Source organism: Tachysurus vachellii, chromosome 6, assembly GCF_030014155.1.
Source record: "Tachysurus vachellii isolate PV-2020 chromosome 6, HZAU_Pvac_v1, whole genome shotgun sequence".
Classification (NCBI taxonomy): Eukaryota; Metazoa; Chordata; class Actinopteri; order Siluriformes; family Bagridae; genus Tachysurus; species Tachysurus vachellii.
In genome coordinates, this window is record NC_083465.1 from 7,558,274 (window position 1) to 7,576,559 (window position 18,286).

General features: G+C 37.5%; 1 protein-coding gene across 2 annotated transcripts; it reads right to left on the reverse strand.

Annotated features, from left to right (window-relative positions):
* Window positions 1-533: 533 nt before the first annotated feature.
* Window positions 534-17,759, reverse strand: sirt1 (sirtuin 1). 2 transcript variants are annotated; one of them, XM_060871976.1, is made up of 9 exons: window positions 17,391-17,759; window positions 16,679-16,741; window positions 16,289-16,527; window positions 14,552-14,704; window positions 14,327-14,474; window positions 12,723-12,802; window positions 6,625-6,808; window positions 3,252-3,929; window positions 534-3,043 (listed from the first exon to the last, which is right to left on the reverse strand). In XM_060871976.1, exons 1-9 carry the CDS (start codon window positions 17,698-17,700, stop codon window positions 2,757-2,759), a joined length of 2,142 nt encoding a protein of 713 aa, XP_060727959.1. In that variant the 5' UTR covers window positions 17,701-17,759; the 3' UTR covers window positions 534-2,756. The 2 variants fall into 2 exon arrangements, with proteins under 2 accessions (XP_060727959.1, XP_060727957.1); XM_060871974.1 differs by having other exon boundaries at window positions 16,679-16,798.
* Between the last annotated feature and the right edge of the window lie 527 nt (window positions 17,760-18,286).

Genomic DNA, 18,286 nt, shown 5'->3' on the forward strand with positions numbered 1-18,286 from the left:
AGCAAATTTACTAGCTATTTACTAATACAACATCCACCGTCCACTTTATTTGGAACACCTGTACATTCATACAGCTATCTAATCAGCCCATCATGTGGGATCAGAATACACCTTTGTACAGATAACTGTGCAAAAAACATATTTTGAGCAACAGTTCTGTAGCTGGACATGCTTTGTTGATAGGAGAGGTTAGATGAAAAATTGCCAAATTGGTTTCAAGCTGTCAAAAAGGTAATAATAATTAAAAACAGTTACTCTATACAACAGTGTGGGCAGAAAAGCATCTCAGCATGCACAAAACAACAATTAATTATCGTGGATGCAGTACAACAGCAGAAAACATTGGACTTCACTTTTGTCAGTCAAGAACAGAAATCTGAATCAAGGGCACTAGACAATTGAAGATGAGACAAAAATAGAATCTGTCCACACGATGTCCTCAGATAGTTGTTCTTGGCTGCTTTTCTGCTAACAAGAACTTCCTGTCAGATCAGTTCAGTCTGGTCTTTCTCCTCTCCTCTTTCTTTCTACACATTCTGTGTAAATTCTAAGACTGTTGTGTATGACACTCACAGGTCAACACTTTCTGTAATACTCAATCTAGCCTATATGGTACTAACAAACATGCCACAAAGTCTCAGATATCACTATTTTTCAATATTCTGAGGTTTTATGAGAACATTAACTGAAGCTCTTGACCTGTAACTGCATGATTTACACATTGTTCTACTGCCACATGATTGGATAACTGCAGCTGGACAGGTGTTTCTAATAAATTTGACAGTGAGTGTATATGGGCAAAGTGTTGTACACATGACCATCATACCCATATGTGGGACTTCCCTAGACTGTTGCCATAAAGCTATAAGCACACAAATGCATGGGGTATCCTTGTACGCTTTAGCATTACACTTTCTTTTCACTGGAACAAGCCCTTAATCTAAATATGGAATAGGATGTTCAAAATGCACAGCAGAAGGAAATTTGAAATTTTCAAATTTGATTTATACATATATGGCTACTGTTGTGGCATGGTCAACTTAAAGGTAGGGTCTCCGATTTTTGAGAAATGCTTCAGAAGAGAGTCGGGCCGAATGCCAAAGAAAAATCAAAACAAACGTGTAGCCAATGAGCAGAATGGGGCGTGTCTTGTCAATATGGGCTCAGAGAGTGTTCAGTGCACATGTGCGACATTAGCAGAAAGCGGTTTTAACATTGACATGGAGGATAAAAACAAAGAAAGAAAGCAAAGAAAGGCTTACGATAAGGCAAGAAGTAGGACCGTGTTAATATAGGATCAGCTTTCCAGCACTGGAGAGAACTGAAGGAGCAGGAAGTTGGCCTCATATTCACAGATTGGAGTTTCCCCAGTCAATAACTCCTGAGCTAAACGCTGTTACTACACAAATAACACCTCTTTTCTATCGTAGTAATGTAGAGAGGCAGCTACAACCTCGTTTTGCTAGTAACAGCGTTTAGCTCAGGAGTTATTGACTCGGGAAACTCCAGTCTGTGAATATGCGGCCAACTTTACTTAAGCAGTTGCTTTTTTCCTTCTTGATAGGTGAGTAACGTTGGTTTTGCTTTGTTTCACAGAACTAAAATATGCCGTCCTTTGCATGATTATGCCTGTGTGTTGTTTTGTTTATCTGCAATCGTATTGTTCTTCCCTTCAGCTATGATAAAGACACATTTCTTTCCATTAGTTGCCTGGGTTACGTATGTATGTGTGGGCGGAGCTATCAATACAGGGGTGGGACCCATTTGGGTTAGGGACATGTTTGTTTTGGTGAATTCAAATGTCAACATTGGCTTTCAAACATCGGAGACCCTACCTTTAAGGTAGCAAGGTGCCAGTTTAATAACCCCTTTAACAAAAAATCTTAAAGCCTCAACAGGAACCTTTAGGTGAAAATTTTCTTAATGAATGGATAAATTATACTACTTAGAGAAGGAAAAAAATAATGGCCGCAACTAATTACAAAGTTGCCTTATTATCTTTTCAGGTTAATAACTGCAGTAAAATTACATCTAGCTCAATTTCAATTCAGAATACCTGGAATTATTTTAACCAAACAAATGTAAAGGCTAATTTCAACATGACAAACAGTGCCCCTGAAAGCATAGTTTTTTTTCAAGATGAGGTAGTTAACTCCGTAATATTAAGCCTCTAGCATCAATTCAATCTTATTAGGCATTTCAGTTTTAGCCATGTAACATTTTGCTTTGCAACATACTTCTTAATTTGTTGAAAATGCCTGTAAGATGTTTTTAAATCTTACTGCCCATCAAACTATATTTTTCTTTTACAAAGATAATTCTCGTCATTTGCTTTGTGATTTAATTATTTTTTTTTTTTTATCTACAGGCTTGTGCATAGTTAAACTGGATATGTACAGAAAAATCAACAAATCAAGATTAATATAATTTATCCAAAACATATTCTCATCAAATGAAGACACAAGAGCTATATGAACAAAATTATGAAGCACATATAAAATAGTAAAATACCCAAATATAAAAGTAGCCATTACTTTCAATCCATCAGTCTTTCATCTCTAATCAAGAATGAATAAACAATAAAAAAAAAACTCTATAGTGACTTCCCTGTCCAAATAGATTTGGACAGGCAGTAACTGCAAAAGGGTGGGCCTGGAGGGAGAAGAGTATAAAAATATATTCTCAAACAAGAAAAAAAAAGCACAAGACATACACATTATTACTTATAGAGAAGCTGGGAAACCAATATTAATATTTTAAACATCTGTCATGGTGTCGCGATTCTTCATTATACTGTCTGTGTCGATATTTGACATGCATTTATTTTCATTCTCTGTCTCTCCAACACTACCCTCCCCATGTCCTGGACCATTTTCCGGTATGCATTCCTCATCTGTATCGCTTTCTTGTTCCTCCAAACCACTGCCACTGCAGCAGGAACCGTCATTGTCAGAGGAACTAGAGGTCTCATCTTCTGAGCAGGAGTACACTTCAGCCCCATGGAAAATGTAACGATTTGGAGCCTGAAATAAGAATTGAGAACCTGGAAAACATAAACAAACAAACAAAAAACCAGTAATTACTAAGCATCAGAGAACCTGAAAGTAACAAACCTATTAATCAAGCACATAACTACTCAACAGTAGCTTTTATGCACCGATTTAACACTTTCAACTTAACATTAAATAATGATGAAATTCAATCAAATGGCTTAATATGTGTCCAATGTACTGCAAAAAAAGGAATCTTACTTCCAAGGCGATTACTGATTGGACTGCGACAGGTTTGTTTCAACCAGCATTGTTTGCGAACATCATCTCTTTGATTTGCATGCTTCTCTTCGCTTTGAATATCCTGCAACTCCCTTATCCTTTCTCTTTCTTGTTGTGTACTTGGACTATGTCCAACAGCATCCAACGATGCATTTTGATGAACATCTGGACTCTCTCGGCAGGGGCTTGGCTGGGCATTAAGACACTCCTCATTTTCTTGGGTTGAACGTTTTTGTAAGCTTGATCTATTTTCCAACACTGACAAGGGTTTTGTTTCCTTGGCTGATCGAGATGTGTTTAAACCCCCATCTTTCAAGAACTGGGCATCTGGACAAGAGTCTATAACTGTTACTGTCTCTGATGTTTCTGCAACTGTCTCATTGTTTTCTGTGAAAAAGTGTCCTTTATTTTGAACTTCAGATGTTTGAACTTGATTACATTCCTGTTCAGATAGAGCAGATGGCAGAGGAGGAGGTATGTCTGTGATCTCATTTAGTCGAGAAAAGTTGGAGCAAAGCTGCTTAAAGTCACCACCCAGTCGATGACATAATTCGTTAACGATGACATCACAGTCTCCTAGCAATTCTACGTCGAAATTCATGTGAAGCAGGGGCTCACGGTTGATCAAAACTTGAGGCACTTCAGGGGGAACAGAGCCTTAATACAAATACACAAACAATACACTCAAACCATAATTCACTGATTAGATACATTATAAACAGTAATTATAAACAACAAAAATAGCTTAAATGCAATCTGTCTTCTGACAATCATATACAGTGTTAAATAAATTACAGATGCCCACCATTTTGATGTACATACACTCCTCATGCAAATTCATGCTGTAAACATGTGGCAGCAGCACAATTATTAGAGTATTTCAGAATATGCTGATCTGGAAATTTCACACAATCGTTTCTAGAGTTAACACAGAAATTCACACAGACAGACACAGAAAGTGAGTGAGTATTGGAGCTGTTCTTTTTCCGGTTATCAGCAGTCCAGTTTCAGTGGGTTGAAAGGACTTTCTACACCTTCACTATCGTGAATGGTTTGAGGAATATGAAAAAGTTCAAGCTGTTTATTGACCTCCAAAGTCTGATCCATGATTCAGCTGAGCTGAGCATGAAAGTGCTTCCAATTTTAAGATTACAGGAGATTATTAGTACTCATCAGATATTCCTGCAGAACATGGGCTATAACGACAAATAAACATTGGGTTCCACTCCTGTCAACCAAGAACAAGAATCTAAGGCCACCGTCATCACAGACTCACCAAAAATAGGTTGCCCTCAACAATCTTCAACCATCCAGTTTAGAGAACTGGAAACAGCCTTCTGGTCTTTTGTTGTTGTAGCACATTCACATCAAGGTTTAATGCTTCGTGCATGCTGAGCTGCTTTTCTACTCGCTAACCCTAACCCAGGTCTAAAGAGTGACTGAAATATCTGCTTTCGTTCTCTGACTTCCCTGAGTGACAGTTTTGTAGGTCAAAACTGTTTTTTTGTCCATTATTCTTTATAAAGAATATAATCTCCACAATCATCCCGGTCCCCAAGTAACCCCCATCACTGAACTGAATGACTACAAGCCTGTCGCTCTGACATCTGTCGTCATGAAGACCTTTGAGCAGCTGGTATTGGCCCACCTAAAGACTGTAACAGAACTGCTGCTGGATCTCCTACAGTTTGCCTACCGAGCAAACAGATCAGTCGATGACGCAGTCAACATTGGGCTGCACTACATTCACTGCAACACCTTGACTGCCCAGGGACACATGCCCGGATTCTGTTTGTCGACTTCAGTTAGCCTTTTAATCACAATAATTATAGAAATTCTCCACTCCAAACTCCTAAAGATCACTATACCCCCTGCCGTCTGTCAGTGGATCACCAGCTTCCTGACAGGCAGGAAACAACAGGTAAGACAGGGAGGCATTACCTCCAGTATTCGGACAGTCCTCCTCTGGGATGTGTCCTCTCCCCATTGCTATTCTCCCTCTATACCAATGACTGCACATCAAGTTACCCAACTGTTAAAATCCTTAAATTTGCAGATGATACTACGCTCATCGGACTCATCCAAGATGGTGACGAGTCTGCATATAAGCAGGAGGTGGAGTGGCTGGTGTTATGGCGCATTCAGAATAGCCTAGAGTTAAACACACTCAAAACTGTGGAGATGATAGTGGACTTTAGGAAAGACCCCTCAACACTACTCCCCCTCACAATATTCAACAGCCCTGTGTCATCTGTGGAGACCTTCAAGTTTCTGGGCACTACAATTTGCTAAGACCTGAAATGGGAGTCCAACATAAACTCCATCATCAAAAAGGCCCAGAGGATACACTTTCTATGCCAATTAAGGAAGTATGGTCTGCCATGGTCTGGTTCTACACTGCAGTCATTGAATCTGTCCTGTGGACATCCATCACCACCTGGTTTGGAGCAGCAACAAAACAGGACAGGAACAGACACAGTTAAAACAGCAGAAAATATAACTGGTGCTCCCCTGCACACTCCACAGGACTTGTACCATACAAGAACCAAAAACCAGCCAGGAAAAATCACTACTGACCCTTCGCATCTTGGACACAACCTCCTTCAGCTCCTCCCTTCTGGTAGGTGTTACAGAACTTTGTTTACCAAAACTGCCAGACACAGGAACAGTTTCTTTCCCCAGGAAATCACCCTGATTAACAACTCACCATAATTATATTCACTGCTTCATATCTATAAGTACTGCATTATCAGGACTGTCAGTCATCACATCATCTGTATATATTACACACACTACTGCTGTACATTGAACAAAAGTTCTAAAGCAAACTCTACCATACCTGACACACAATACTGTTATTTGCACTACTGTGCACTCACACTTTATGTACATTACTGATCTGTCATATACTCTGTATTCCTATATAATACTCATACTGTCTATATTGTCTCATATAGTCTGTTTTGTCTTGTCTGTTTTTGTCTTGTATAGTCCAAGCTAAATGTATAGTGTTCTTTATGTCTGTACTTTTGAGAGTCACCAACAGCTGGAACCAAATTCCTTGTGTGTGTCAACGCACTTGGCCAATAAACCTGAATCTGATGAACTTTGTAGAGCCCAGAGATCAGCGCTTTATGAAATTTTCAATCTAACCCTTCTGGTACCAACATTCATGTCATGATCAAAGTCACAGATCACACTTTCTTCATTCTAAAAGTTTGATGTGAACATTAACTGAAGCTCTATACATGTATCTGAAAAGAATGTTTTTACTGCTGCCATATGACTGCTTAATTATATAGCCACATAAATGTAGAAACTATTCAATTACAATAAACAGGTTAATGCATACTTGGGATAAGAGCCACTGGCCGCACTTTCAAAGATGATCCAATAACAATGAGGAGATCCACCTCATCCTTGTCCTTCTTCATGGCCCTATGAAAAGCTTCAGGAAGGTTCTCTCCAAAAAAGACGATGTCTGGTTTCATAATAGCAAAAGGGATATTAGGGCACCTTGGACAATGGGGAACAACCTGTAAAGAAAAAAAATATTATATTAAAATTTATAGCAACAATAGCTGTTGTTATTCTGTCACAGTATTTGCCAAGAAAAGTAATAGTGGTGTGTTATTTTTAATTAACTTGTTTTCAAGTTCTCCATCACATAGGTAGTCTCCATGAAATGGCTTAACTGATTATATAGCTATTTGAAATATGCCCCACCCCCACTAAATCAAAACAAACTTCACAGTAATCTAGCAACCTAGCCTAATACGGAGAACATTTTTTATAAATCTATATCAACAACAATCTTCACAAAAGAGAAGAATATCCTGGACTCCAAGATCACTGGAGTTAAGCCATATGTTTCTGTAGCATTAAAGTTGAATGGCAGCTGTAGGTTCATTACCAGCTGCCATTTGAATTCTCTGAATGGTAGCCTTTTGAGCTAAAGAATGATTATTATTTTTTGTTTAATATTTTAGATAGTCTTGGTCAATAAACAGTGACGAATCAAAACTCAGCATGGTGTTCAGAAGCATCACTGACTAATGGCTAAAATGAACTGCAATTTAAATAGAATGTTTACAATCATTTCAAATGTTATGCAAATTAATACAAGTAATTTGATTGATGGAAAAGCCTAAATGACCAAATTCTTACTCAGTATAAACAGTCAAGTTGAAAAAACAGTCCTCGGAAAAGGGTCTGCCACAACCATGTTGATTTCTCAACCGAGAAATGGTTTCAACTGGGCAGTGTGTAGGAAGGTGCACAGCCAAACACAGACAATTGTGCTATAGTAGAGCAAAACCTGTCATCAATTTATTTTGTGTGTGTTTTATATATATATATAAGGGCTGCACGATTTAGGGAAAATGTCATATTGCGATTATTGAGGTCAATATTGCTATAGCGATATAATAAACAAATGGTATCATGAGTCAACTTGCTTGGTTCTCAAGGAAAATGCACACACAGATTACTGATAATGCTGAAATTAGCAACTCAAATCTCAATCTCAACTCAAATTAGCAACAACAACAAACAAATGCAAAACGTTTTCAAATTAAAATATTTTTACAAAATAACATCTTTGCATTACTGCAAACAAACTTGTTATTGTCTCAATAGTACAGCTAAATATAATAAATAGAACAAAGTAATTTCTATGTTCATGAAAATAAGATATTTTGAACATTCTGTCCAAACAGGGATATTTTACCTGGACGTAACATTTTTGTATAAATGTTCAAAAAGGAATTTGGATATAAATGTGTGGTTCAAACCACTAAAACTGTTGTTGGTCATTTACAAAAACAAAAACAAAGCAACAAACTGGTACTTCCAAATCCTCTTTCTAAAAAGCTCTACTTATCACTTGAGAGGTTCTTTGTCAAAAAAACAAGCATATCCACCTTGTCTGGTTTCAGACAGGAGCGATGATTCGATACATTACCACTAGTGCTAAAATCTCTCTCTGATGCAGAGCTTGTTGCTTGTATGCACAGATATTTCTGTGAAGACCTTTCATGTGGCGCAACACTCTCAAACACTTTTTTATAAGGCCATCCTTAAAAATCTGAAATAAGCATCAAAATAAGTTTTGCAATGATGCGCCAAAATTGTCTATAAAAAAGTACAATTTTGGTGATGGTGATTACGTATGTATGACTTTAAACAAATTAGCATATCGTGACGTCACTGACTGGGTCTTCATCCCGTGCCTTCGGGCGCATCATTGCAAAACTTATTTTGATGCTTATTTCAGATGTATTATGGTGCCCTGAACACGTTAATATTTTTAATTGCCTTTGTATTAGTTGTTTGAAGAGTAAAAAAAAAAAAAAAAAAAAAAAGGTCGGTCTTAACGCAAATTTACAACCGGCAAGTCGGTCGGACTTAAAGCAAAAAAAAAAAAATAAATGACAGGGTCGGTCAGGTTACGGCAAACAAGAATATTTTTAAGGATGGCCTTAGCGGATAGCGGTGTAGTGTATGAAATAGGCAAACAGCTTTCAAAGAGAATGGGTTGTCATGTCCACACATGCATTTATTTATTTATTTATTTATTTATTTAATAAAATCGCAGCATTTGCGTCATATAATCGCACAGGCTTGATATCACGATTGCGATATGATTAATCGTGCAGCACTAATATATTTTATATATATATATATATATATATATATATATATATATATATATATATATATATATATATATATATATATATATATATATATATATATATATATAAATAAATAAATATAAAAACACACACATGTATGTATGTATGTATGTATACATGCATGGATTTTCTATACACTGAAAACATTGGGGTTAGAGCTCAAAAGATGAAGGAGACAAAATTTCAGTTTTCATTTTCTGATATTCAAACCTAGACATGATCTTTCAGGTGTCTCCAAGTGAATTCAGGAGGTGAAATGCAGTCTTTTGGCAGTGTGTTTTGGGTTAATGTCTTGCTGCATACAGTATTTACACTTCTTAGACTGTAGACATTTCCCTGCAAACTGGCAGACAGAATTCATTCATTCTGCCGTTACAATCATAAAAAAAAAAAAAAAAAAAAAATGTTGAACTTAATTCCAGAAACAGCCATGCAAACCCAAGACCCTACCTCCGTTGTTTGACAGATGAGCATGCAAGTTTTGTATCATAAACAGATCCTTTCTTTCTATAAACTTTGCCCATTTCATCACTTTGGTAGAGTATTGTTTGGTTCCAGAAATTGTCACTATGGTCTTCATGTTGGTTTATACATAAGAGAAATCCCACTGGTGAAGACCAGGTCTCAAACCAAGAGTAGACATTCAGAGCTAAATCAACTGTTAGAAGAATCAATGTTCCAGGGCTGCTTAAGCAAAAGGAGACACTAACATCCAATATCCTTAGTCACTAGAAAACTGGCTGGTTTAAACAAACATAAGACAGGTCCCAAGTTGTTTGAAAAATGAAATGAAAACTGAAATTCTGACCAATCATCTCATTTTTGTTTTTTCCCCCTCAAACCCAAGTGATTTCGGTGTATAGTGAAAACTAAAGAATTAGCTTTTCAACAGAACAAAACACAACACCCATTTTGATTTCAGGGCCATTCTAATCATTTAAAGCTCTCTGAAGCTAGCCAGCATGCACTAAAAAGCCAGAACTGGACAATTTAATAACTACATATTAATAAATAAAATCAGTTGCCTTTTGCAATCTTTTTTTTTTTTAATAGCCAAAGTTCTCATTTCTAGACTACATCCCAAAACTTCTTGGTCCATAAACTAAACCTTTACAAGGTCTGATTGTCAAAGAACATATTTGTGCTGCTGATCACTGGAACGTGTAACATTTAACACAGGGTAAATTTCCAAATGTTCCACTCAATATTACTTGTATAGCACATTTACAATTTTACATTTAACAAAACACAAAGCAGCTTTACATAGATCTGGATGTAAATTTAGCGTATTGTGTGGCTGTTTGAAAACTGCATGATGGCCTGGATTGTCAATGTTTGCATGAGACTCTGCAATGGCTGGGGGAGGGGGGTGGGGGGGTGGGGGTAAATAGCTGGCAAAACCTGACACACTCACAAAGTCACAGAGTAAAGGCTCAGAGTCCAGCGTGGATCCATTTCTGTTTTAGAAAGGACAAAATAAACACGAGCCATGAGCTCTGCTAAGATCCGACCTGCCTTCTGGGTCTACCTGCATGTCCACCTTTGTACTTTCTGCATGTGAAGTTGCAAAAAGCAAATTTCGACACTAACAAAAAATGTTTCTTTTCTTTGCTCACTATAAAAAGCTCACAGTTACTGAGTGACTACTGTTATACTATTATAAACATCCATGCAGCATTTCGGACTAAATTTGTAGTATAGCAAAAATGGGACATGTATAGCATTAGCAACAAGCTAAAACCAGTGGCAAACACTAATAAAAAAAAATCTCTAATACTAAGAACCTTTTTAAAACAATTATTAGTATAACGATTTTATTTAACCAAGTATTGGGCTTGTATATTTACTCAACTATAACCAATGCTACTGTAAGTTTAAAAGAAACAAACTCTTAGACATCAGAAATAGTCACAATCACAAACTAACTTTTGCAGATGTTGGAGCAGTCAGATGTTTTACTGGACATTTAAGTCGGAAGAGCTGTGATCCTATACAAGCGCTCCAGGTGACGCAAGCGCGCTGGTGCGCTCGTGAAACTCAGACAGCGCGGTTTTAAGACCTCACTGCCATGCATTCATCAGGTGAATCTCGGCTCCCTTGCAAATAAATCAGACAAACTACAACTCTTCACCCATACAAATAAGGACTTTTTAAACTCTGCTGCTCTCTGCTTCATGGAAACCTGGCTGGATGGAGCCATCCCAAACTGCGCTCTACATCTAACGAGATTCTAGTTGTTCAGAGCAGCTCGCGTCACAGAGAAAATGAGGGAAAATGAGAAGCGGTGGAATGTTTTTATATCAATGAAGGCTGGTGTACAGACGTGACAGTTTTAAAGATGCGCTGCCCAAATTAGGAAGCTCCCTTTATTAACTGTAAGCCGGTTTTATTCACCACAAGAGTTCTCCTCGTTTATTCTGGTGAGTGTGTAACTTCCTCCTGTGCTAGAACTGTTGGCCAATCAGATCACACAAACAGAGCAGCATTATCCTCTTTCATTATTGTTCTCTGTGATTTTAACAAAGCTAACCTTACCTGGGAACTGCCTAAATACAGACAGCACATCACATGCCACACCAGGGACAACAATATACTGGACCACTGCTACACTGTTCATACTATTAAAAAATTCATACCACTCTGTTCCCTGTGCAGCTCTTGGACTCTCTGATTCATCATTTACCAGCCTACAAGCAGAAACCTAAATTTGCTAAACCTATTGTGACAGCTGTAAAGAGATGGGCACATGAAGTAGAACGGGATTTACAAGCCTGCTTCGACGTCACAGATTGGAGTGATTTTGGGGCTGCAGCTACTGATTTGGGTGAGCTTACTGACACCCTGATATCCTACATCAGCTTCGCGAGGCCAAAGAGGACACCTGCAGAAGAGGTGACAAAGCCTTGAGGTGTTCATGAGACACAGTTTCTCAGCTGTGCTTGGAGTCGGTTCTGTGCTATTCCAGAACTGTTTGGTTTGGGTCAGCCAGCAAATCAGATTTAAGAAGACTGCAACAAACTGAAAGGATCATTGGTGTACACCTGCCTAACCTTCAGGACAACTCTAGAGTGAAGAAACGGGCAGGTAACATCATTACAGATCCCTCTCACCCTGGCCACAACCTGTTTGCACTTCTCCCTTCAGGAAGATGCTACAGATCTCTGTGCACTAGAACATGTAGGGTTTCCCCCCATGCCATATCCGGCTTAAACAGCTTTAACCAGTATATTTACATTTGGTACATTACATTATCATGTCAGCTAGCTAGCAAATGGTACCTCAGACAATTGACGGTCTTTGAAATACAATGTAGTATTTGTATGTAGAGGGATGTGCATGACCTGGTTTGCTATCCAATAACAACTGAAAAAGCACTTACTTTAATTGGGGCTCATGGTTCAGTGTATATTTGTCTAGAACCTTTAAACCCAACCTCTAAGTAAACTGGCCAAGGGATATTATTGTCACTAATGAATGGTCTGACACTACAAATATATGGGCATATGTAATGTTAGCTGGCAAGATAACTTGGTTACCAGCCAAAACAGTCAGTTAAATGAAAATATTCTAACCCCCATCATAAATGGCTGAGAGGGTGGAGGCAAACATTAATAAAGAGCACTTTTGATAATGCAACTGGAGTAACCTTTACTATGAGGTATTCTTTTAAAAATTATACACTTAGCATTGGAATTTGCCTATTTTTGAATAATAAAATGTATCTTTTTGTTATTTATAATGAAGATAGTTATACCTGTCTGAATATATCTTCCCTTATGGCCTCACAATCAACTTTGTGTTTACACACAAGGCAGGATGCAGTTGCAAAGGAACCTGAAAAAATAAAAATAAAAATACATTGCCATAAACAAATTAGTCAATTAATATTTGCAATTAATTAACTGCAAGTAAATTATAGCATTTTCTATTAAGGTTTTTAAAGTAATTCAACAATAATTGCAAAGTCTGGCAACACTGGTAGTGTTGGAATGTAGTAATTTCTCTGATACACAAATAATTTATAAAAAATTCCAAAAATGTGTCAATCATATTTGAACACTCAATATATGGCACAAAATGGCATCTCGTTTTGGGTTCAAAAGGATTTCACATTTCAACTGTATCATGAGTTATGGCATGCTGTTAAATGGATGATTTATAACGAAAAAATATTTACACCTATTAGAATATTATTCAAAAGTCTAGAACACTATCTTCAGTTCTTCTCCATCTCCATCTTCTAATTCCTGCAGAATGCATGCAGAATCAAGTTCATTAAGCAAAAAATTTAAACAACTGACAGTGAAGTATTAACAGTTTTGACATCATGAGTCAAGACAAGAAAAATCCAATACTTTTGCAGCTAGCACTTTCTGGTGAATAACAATGGTAAAAAAATAATAATAATTATGGAAATTTGCTTGACTGTGCACCTTGCATTGTTGGCACCCCATCTCTTGTAACAGCAACCAGTTTCCTGAGGGGAACTTTTTTCTCTTAAGCAAGTGTTGACTTGATAAACATAGTCTCACCCCCCTTATGGGTAGAGGTAGAAAAAAGATCATTAGCTAAGCAGGGTCATGTCCAATCATTCGTCCAACTGCAATGAGAACTATTCACAAATGCCTAGATCAAAACCTGCTTAAAAAGGTCTTCAAAAAATAAGCCTTGCCAGACCAAATTGACATAGTTTGATATTATGATATCCTTGTGGCATTCAAGCTTATTGCTTCCTAGATAAATTCAATCTTTAAATGACTACTTTAGTAATGAAGTGGCGGACATGAGATGATGCTTCAGTAGCCAGTCACCACAGTTTTTGCCAGCAGGCTAAGTAAACAAAGACTGCTGAGCTTTAACGCAGCCTTCAGCTCCTATGGTTTCTGAAGCTATAGTTTGCTTCTTGTAGGAGAGCTTCCAGCAAAATCCTTGTGATAGTGCTCCAAATAGCCCCTTTCAGTAAAGGCAACAGCATGTTTGCATGTTAAGTAAATGGCTCTGCTATGATTCCTCACAGCTAGCTAGCTGCCTTTTCTGTGCTCAGCAAGGTAGGAGCTAGGTCACATGACACTGAAGTATGTGTATTAATTGATTTTTTCAGTGAGAAAAACAATCAAAAATTGTTGCCCATTTTATTAGCAACCCAGAACACTGTTTATAAACATGCCACTTATCAGTAAACCAAACCCAAAAATTTAGTTTTCACAACAGCATCAAACCGATTGTCCTGAATAAAGTATTGCTTTATGCTAGACAATAAACAAATAAGGCTTGCAGGTTTAACCTGTAAATCATAATCTATGCATTGGTGTCTGCTTTAAAGTAACATTTGCAACTTTAGTATTGAAATCAACATACCATGACACTGCATGACCCTTTGGACTCCTGCAACCTGCTCCAGAGTGTCAATGTTCTGAGTGTAGTTCCTGAGAATTTTCTCTCTCTTATCCAGCAAAGCAATAAATCTATGACAAAGTGATGGACGAAACTGTCCAGGATAGATTTCCTACAATAAAGGGGGAAAAACACTGTTGGTTTAAAACATAATAGTCTATAATACAAGACAATAAACAGTATACAGACCTTTGCAAATTTAAAAAATGGTCTGGGATCCCTTTTGAAGTACTCAATATCAAACATTGCTTGAGGATCTGGAAGGTCTGGAAAATCTACAGCAAGTCGAGCATAAATCCCATCTCTTGACCTAAAATCAGGTATTCCACAGGAAACAGAAACCTAGGGGGAAAGGGGGGGGAGAGTTAAAGTTCAAACTCTTCCTCTAAGGTAAAAATATTTTCAAGTGAGCACCAGACACATTCGCATGTATACTTGAAATTTCAAAAACAGGCCAGGCCGTTTTTTTTTTTCTTTAAAATCAAAAATATATTTAAAACTAATCAAAATGGCAATACGGCTTTTCATAACATAATATTATTAAAAGGCTCTTATACATGAGCACATACTTTATATACACACACACACACATTCATTAATGCATATGTTCGGTCACTTTAATAGGAAGACCTTATCCAAAAAGTCAATCGCCACAATGCAGACAGGTCAAGAGTTTCAGCTCCCTATCAGAATGGAGAAAATGTGATGAGATCTCTGGGGCCAACAATTGCATGAATCTCTGTAACCAAAGGTGCTATTCTGGATGGGCTGCTTTGAGTGTTTAATAAAATACGGATTTCCGTTGGTTGTGAAAAATCACAGTAATCCGTATTTTATTAGTATTCTATGGTGTGGAAAACCAAAAAACATTTAGAATGTGGAAGTTGTACAGGATGAAACTCGTTGATGACATCATAGGGGAATGACCAAACTGGTTTGAGCTGACAGTCTATATAAGCAATCAAAAAACACATCACATTAAACGCAGAAGACCATATCAACATACCATCACCAAAACTGGACAGTTAAAGAGTGGGAAAAGGCCAGGTTATTATTTTGTGTCTGCACCATTCTGCTCACCATTGTTATAAATAGTGCTTATGTGAGTTAATATATCCTTTTCAAGAATTCAAACAAATCTAGCAATTATTCTATAACAGAACTGTTGCTCATTCAATATTTTTGGATTTTTGCACCATTCTAGAAGAGCAACAGTTTCTGAAATATAAAATCAACCCACCTCGCTCCAATATCCATGCCACATTTAGAGTCAAAGCAATCAAACTAAAAAAACAAAACATCAGAATAAGGAAAATTATTCTGATGTTTTGTTTTTTAAATAACTCCGCTTAAGTTAAGATTTTGACATGTATCTCTGCAATGTTTTCATCATTAGTTGATTATTGGCCTTTGTCACATATGCATTAAAGCATAGTAAAATTGTTTTCACATGACAGGATGCTCAATGGACCAACACTGGCAATCTGGCTCTGCTTGGGAACTGAGCTCCTGACCATCTGACCAGTAAAGGATCACAGAATCAGGTTTATTGGCCAAGTATCTGAGTTTTAGTGGAAAAGTATCTGAGGTTTATTGGCCAAGTATCTGAGTATTACCGCTTACTGAAAGAGGAAATGTGCATTTTCAAGAGGCAAAACAATTATTTCCTAAACTGATGATTATCTCTGCAAGTTTATGCCAATGATAAATATGATAACAAAATGCTAATGTCTGCAAAATTAAGCTAAAATTGGTCATGAAAGTTTGCAAAACTATTATGGTGACAACTCAGTATAATACACAAAATGGTCTAAACTCATCCCAGTAATTTTAGCAAATGTGATTATTTAGAATATTACTTCTAATCACGCTTTGCAGCCAGTATAGAACATAGAAAATGTCTTAAAAATTCCAACTGAAACATACCCCAGCACCAGTCAGGACAAGTATCTTTTTGCAATCATTAAGCAGTCTGGTGACATCCTCTATGGTGTTAATATCTTTGCGTTTCTTTCTTTTAGGAGGCTCTGAGATGTTGAGGACAATCTGCCACAGTGTCATGTCATCAAGATCAGGTGGAATGACAGTTTCTGGAAGCAGGTCATTTAGAATAGTCCGTGGATCTGTCTCTCTCATTATCTGTTGTTGAATGAAGCGGTAAGATCCTAACAAAAACATTTACAACAACTGTTAAATTAAAACTTTACACCACAATTTGGTATCATTCGGTGTAGCATTACACCAGTTTACTGAAGCATTTCAGAGCTGTAAATAAACTGATTACTGTTAAATATAAACACCACCACCTAGACATACCAAAACGTGGCTGGGGAGTCCAGTCACTAGAACTGGCATGAGAGGAACAGTCGTCATCACCACCTAATTCAGGTGAATAAAATCCATTGTGGTCAACATCATCATCCAAATAACCCGTTTCTGAAATAAATAAAAAAAAAAGCATGTGGTGCAAAGAATTGATTCATTTTAACCTGGAGTGCTACAATGCCTGCTTGTTGCCAATAACTGGCCTGTATAAAAAAGGGATAAAAAAAAAATGTTTATCTTAGAAAATGTTTAGCTGCATGTGATGCTTTGTTCTTCTGACTAATAGAAAAGAAATTCTGTAATGTTATCGCATATCCTTCAATTTATAAAATGTTTCAAAGGTGCCTACGTCTTATAATGTTGGTATATATAGGGATGTGGTAGCCTTTAGCCTAGTGGTTAAGGTGTTGGGCTACCAATCGGAAGGGTGCGAGTTCGATTCCCACGACCAACAAGCTTCCACTGCTGGGCCCCTGAGCAAAGGCTCCTTAACTCTCAATTGCTCAGTTGTATAAAAATATAAGTCGCTCTGGATAAGGGCGTCTGCCGTAAATATATTGTTTATACAATACTATACGCTTTATTAGGTAACTAGACTAACTAGACCCAAGGCTTCATTCTAATGCTAACGTTAGCATTGTAGTAAAGTGGAACACATCAGAATGTAGAAACCGCCAAACAAAACAAAGTTTGTTGCTTGTACCTAACGCTTCACGTTCAGGTCCAGACATTAGAGTGTTATCTGCGATCACGGGCTCATTGTTGTTTTCTTGTCCATCCCCCGTCCCCACCACCACCACCCCCCCCGTCCCCGGCTCCGCATCTTCTGCCCGTGATGAACTCCCCACCGCACAACTCCTGCCCGTCACGTCTCCACTTGTTATTTGCTCTCCGTGAACTACGTCTGCTACACAGTTCTGAAGAAAACTACTCCGTGGTTTCTTAGGGACCGGCTCACTTGTCCGATCACAGTTAGCTATAACGTCGACCGATTTACGTTCCGTGTCCGCCATCTTTTAAATACGCGTTTAGGCCGCGTCGCCCCTCCCCAAGTCCCCTATAGCGCCTGAGATTTCCTCATCCTCCCGCAGAAACTAAGTACAGGACGTGACGTAATTTTGTTTAAAGACATAGCATACCTTAGAAGACATTATAGATCGAAAGGTTTAAACAGTTTAAATCTTTTTTTTTTTTTAGTTACAGGACGTCAGATAGAAAAAGAAAAAAAAATACGCGTCATTATATGTATATTTTATGATTACATGTTTTTTTTAATACGTTGAAAAATATTACTGATGCAATATGAGTAATCGCAAGCTAGTGCTAATAGGTCTAGAATAATAAGAGTCTTTTTTTAAAAACGTTAAGTAAAAATGTGTTTATTAAAAAAAAGGTGTGTTGCATGTGTTGTATATGTTGTATATGGCTCCTCCAGCAGGGAGCTCTCACCCCTCACATTTCATTCATCATCTTGCTTAACAGCTGCTAAACACTTGTGTTGGACATTGTGATTCTTCTGATGTCAAAATGATTTGTTCAGATTCGTTCACTGATTCGTTCAGTGACCATTTCAGAATCAGATTCAGAATCAGGTTTATT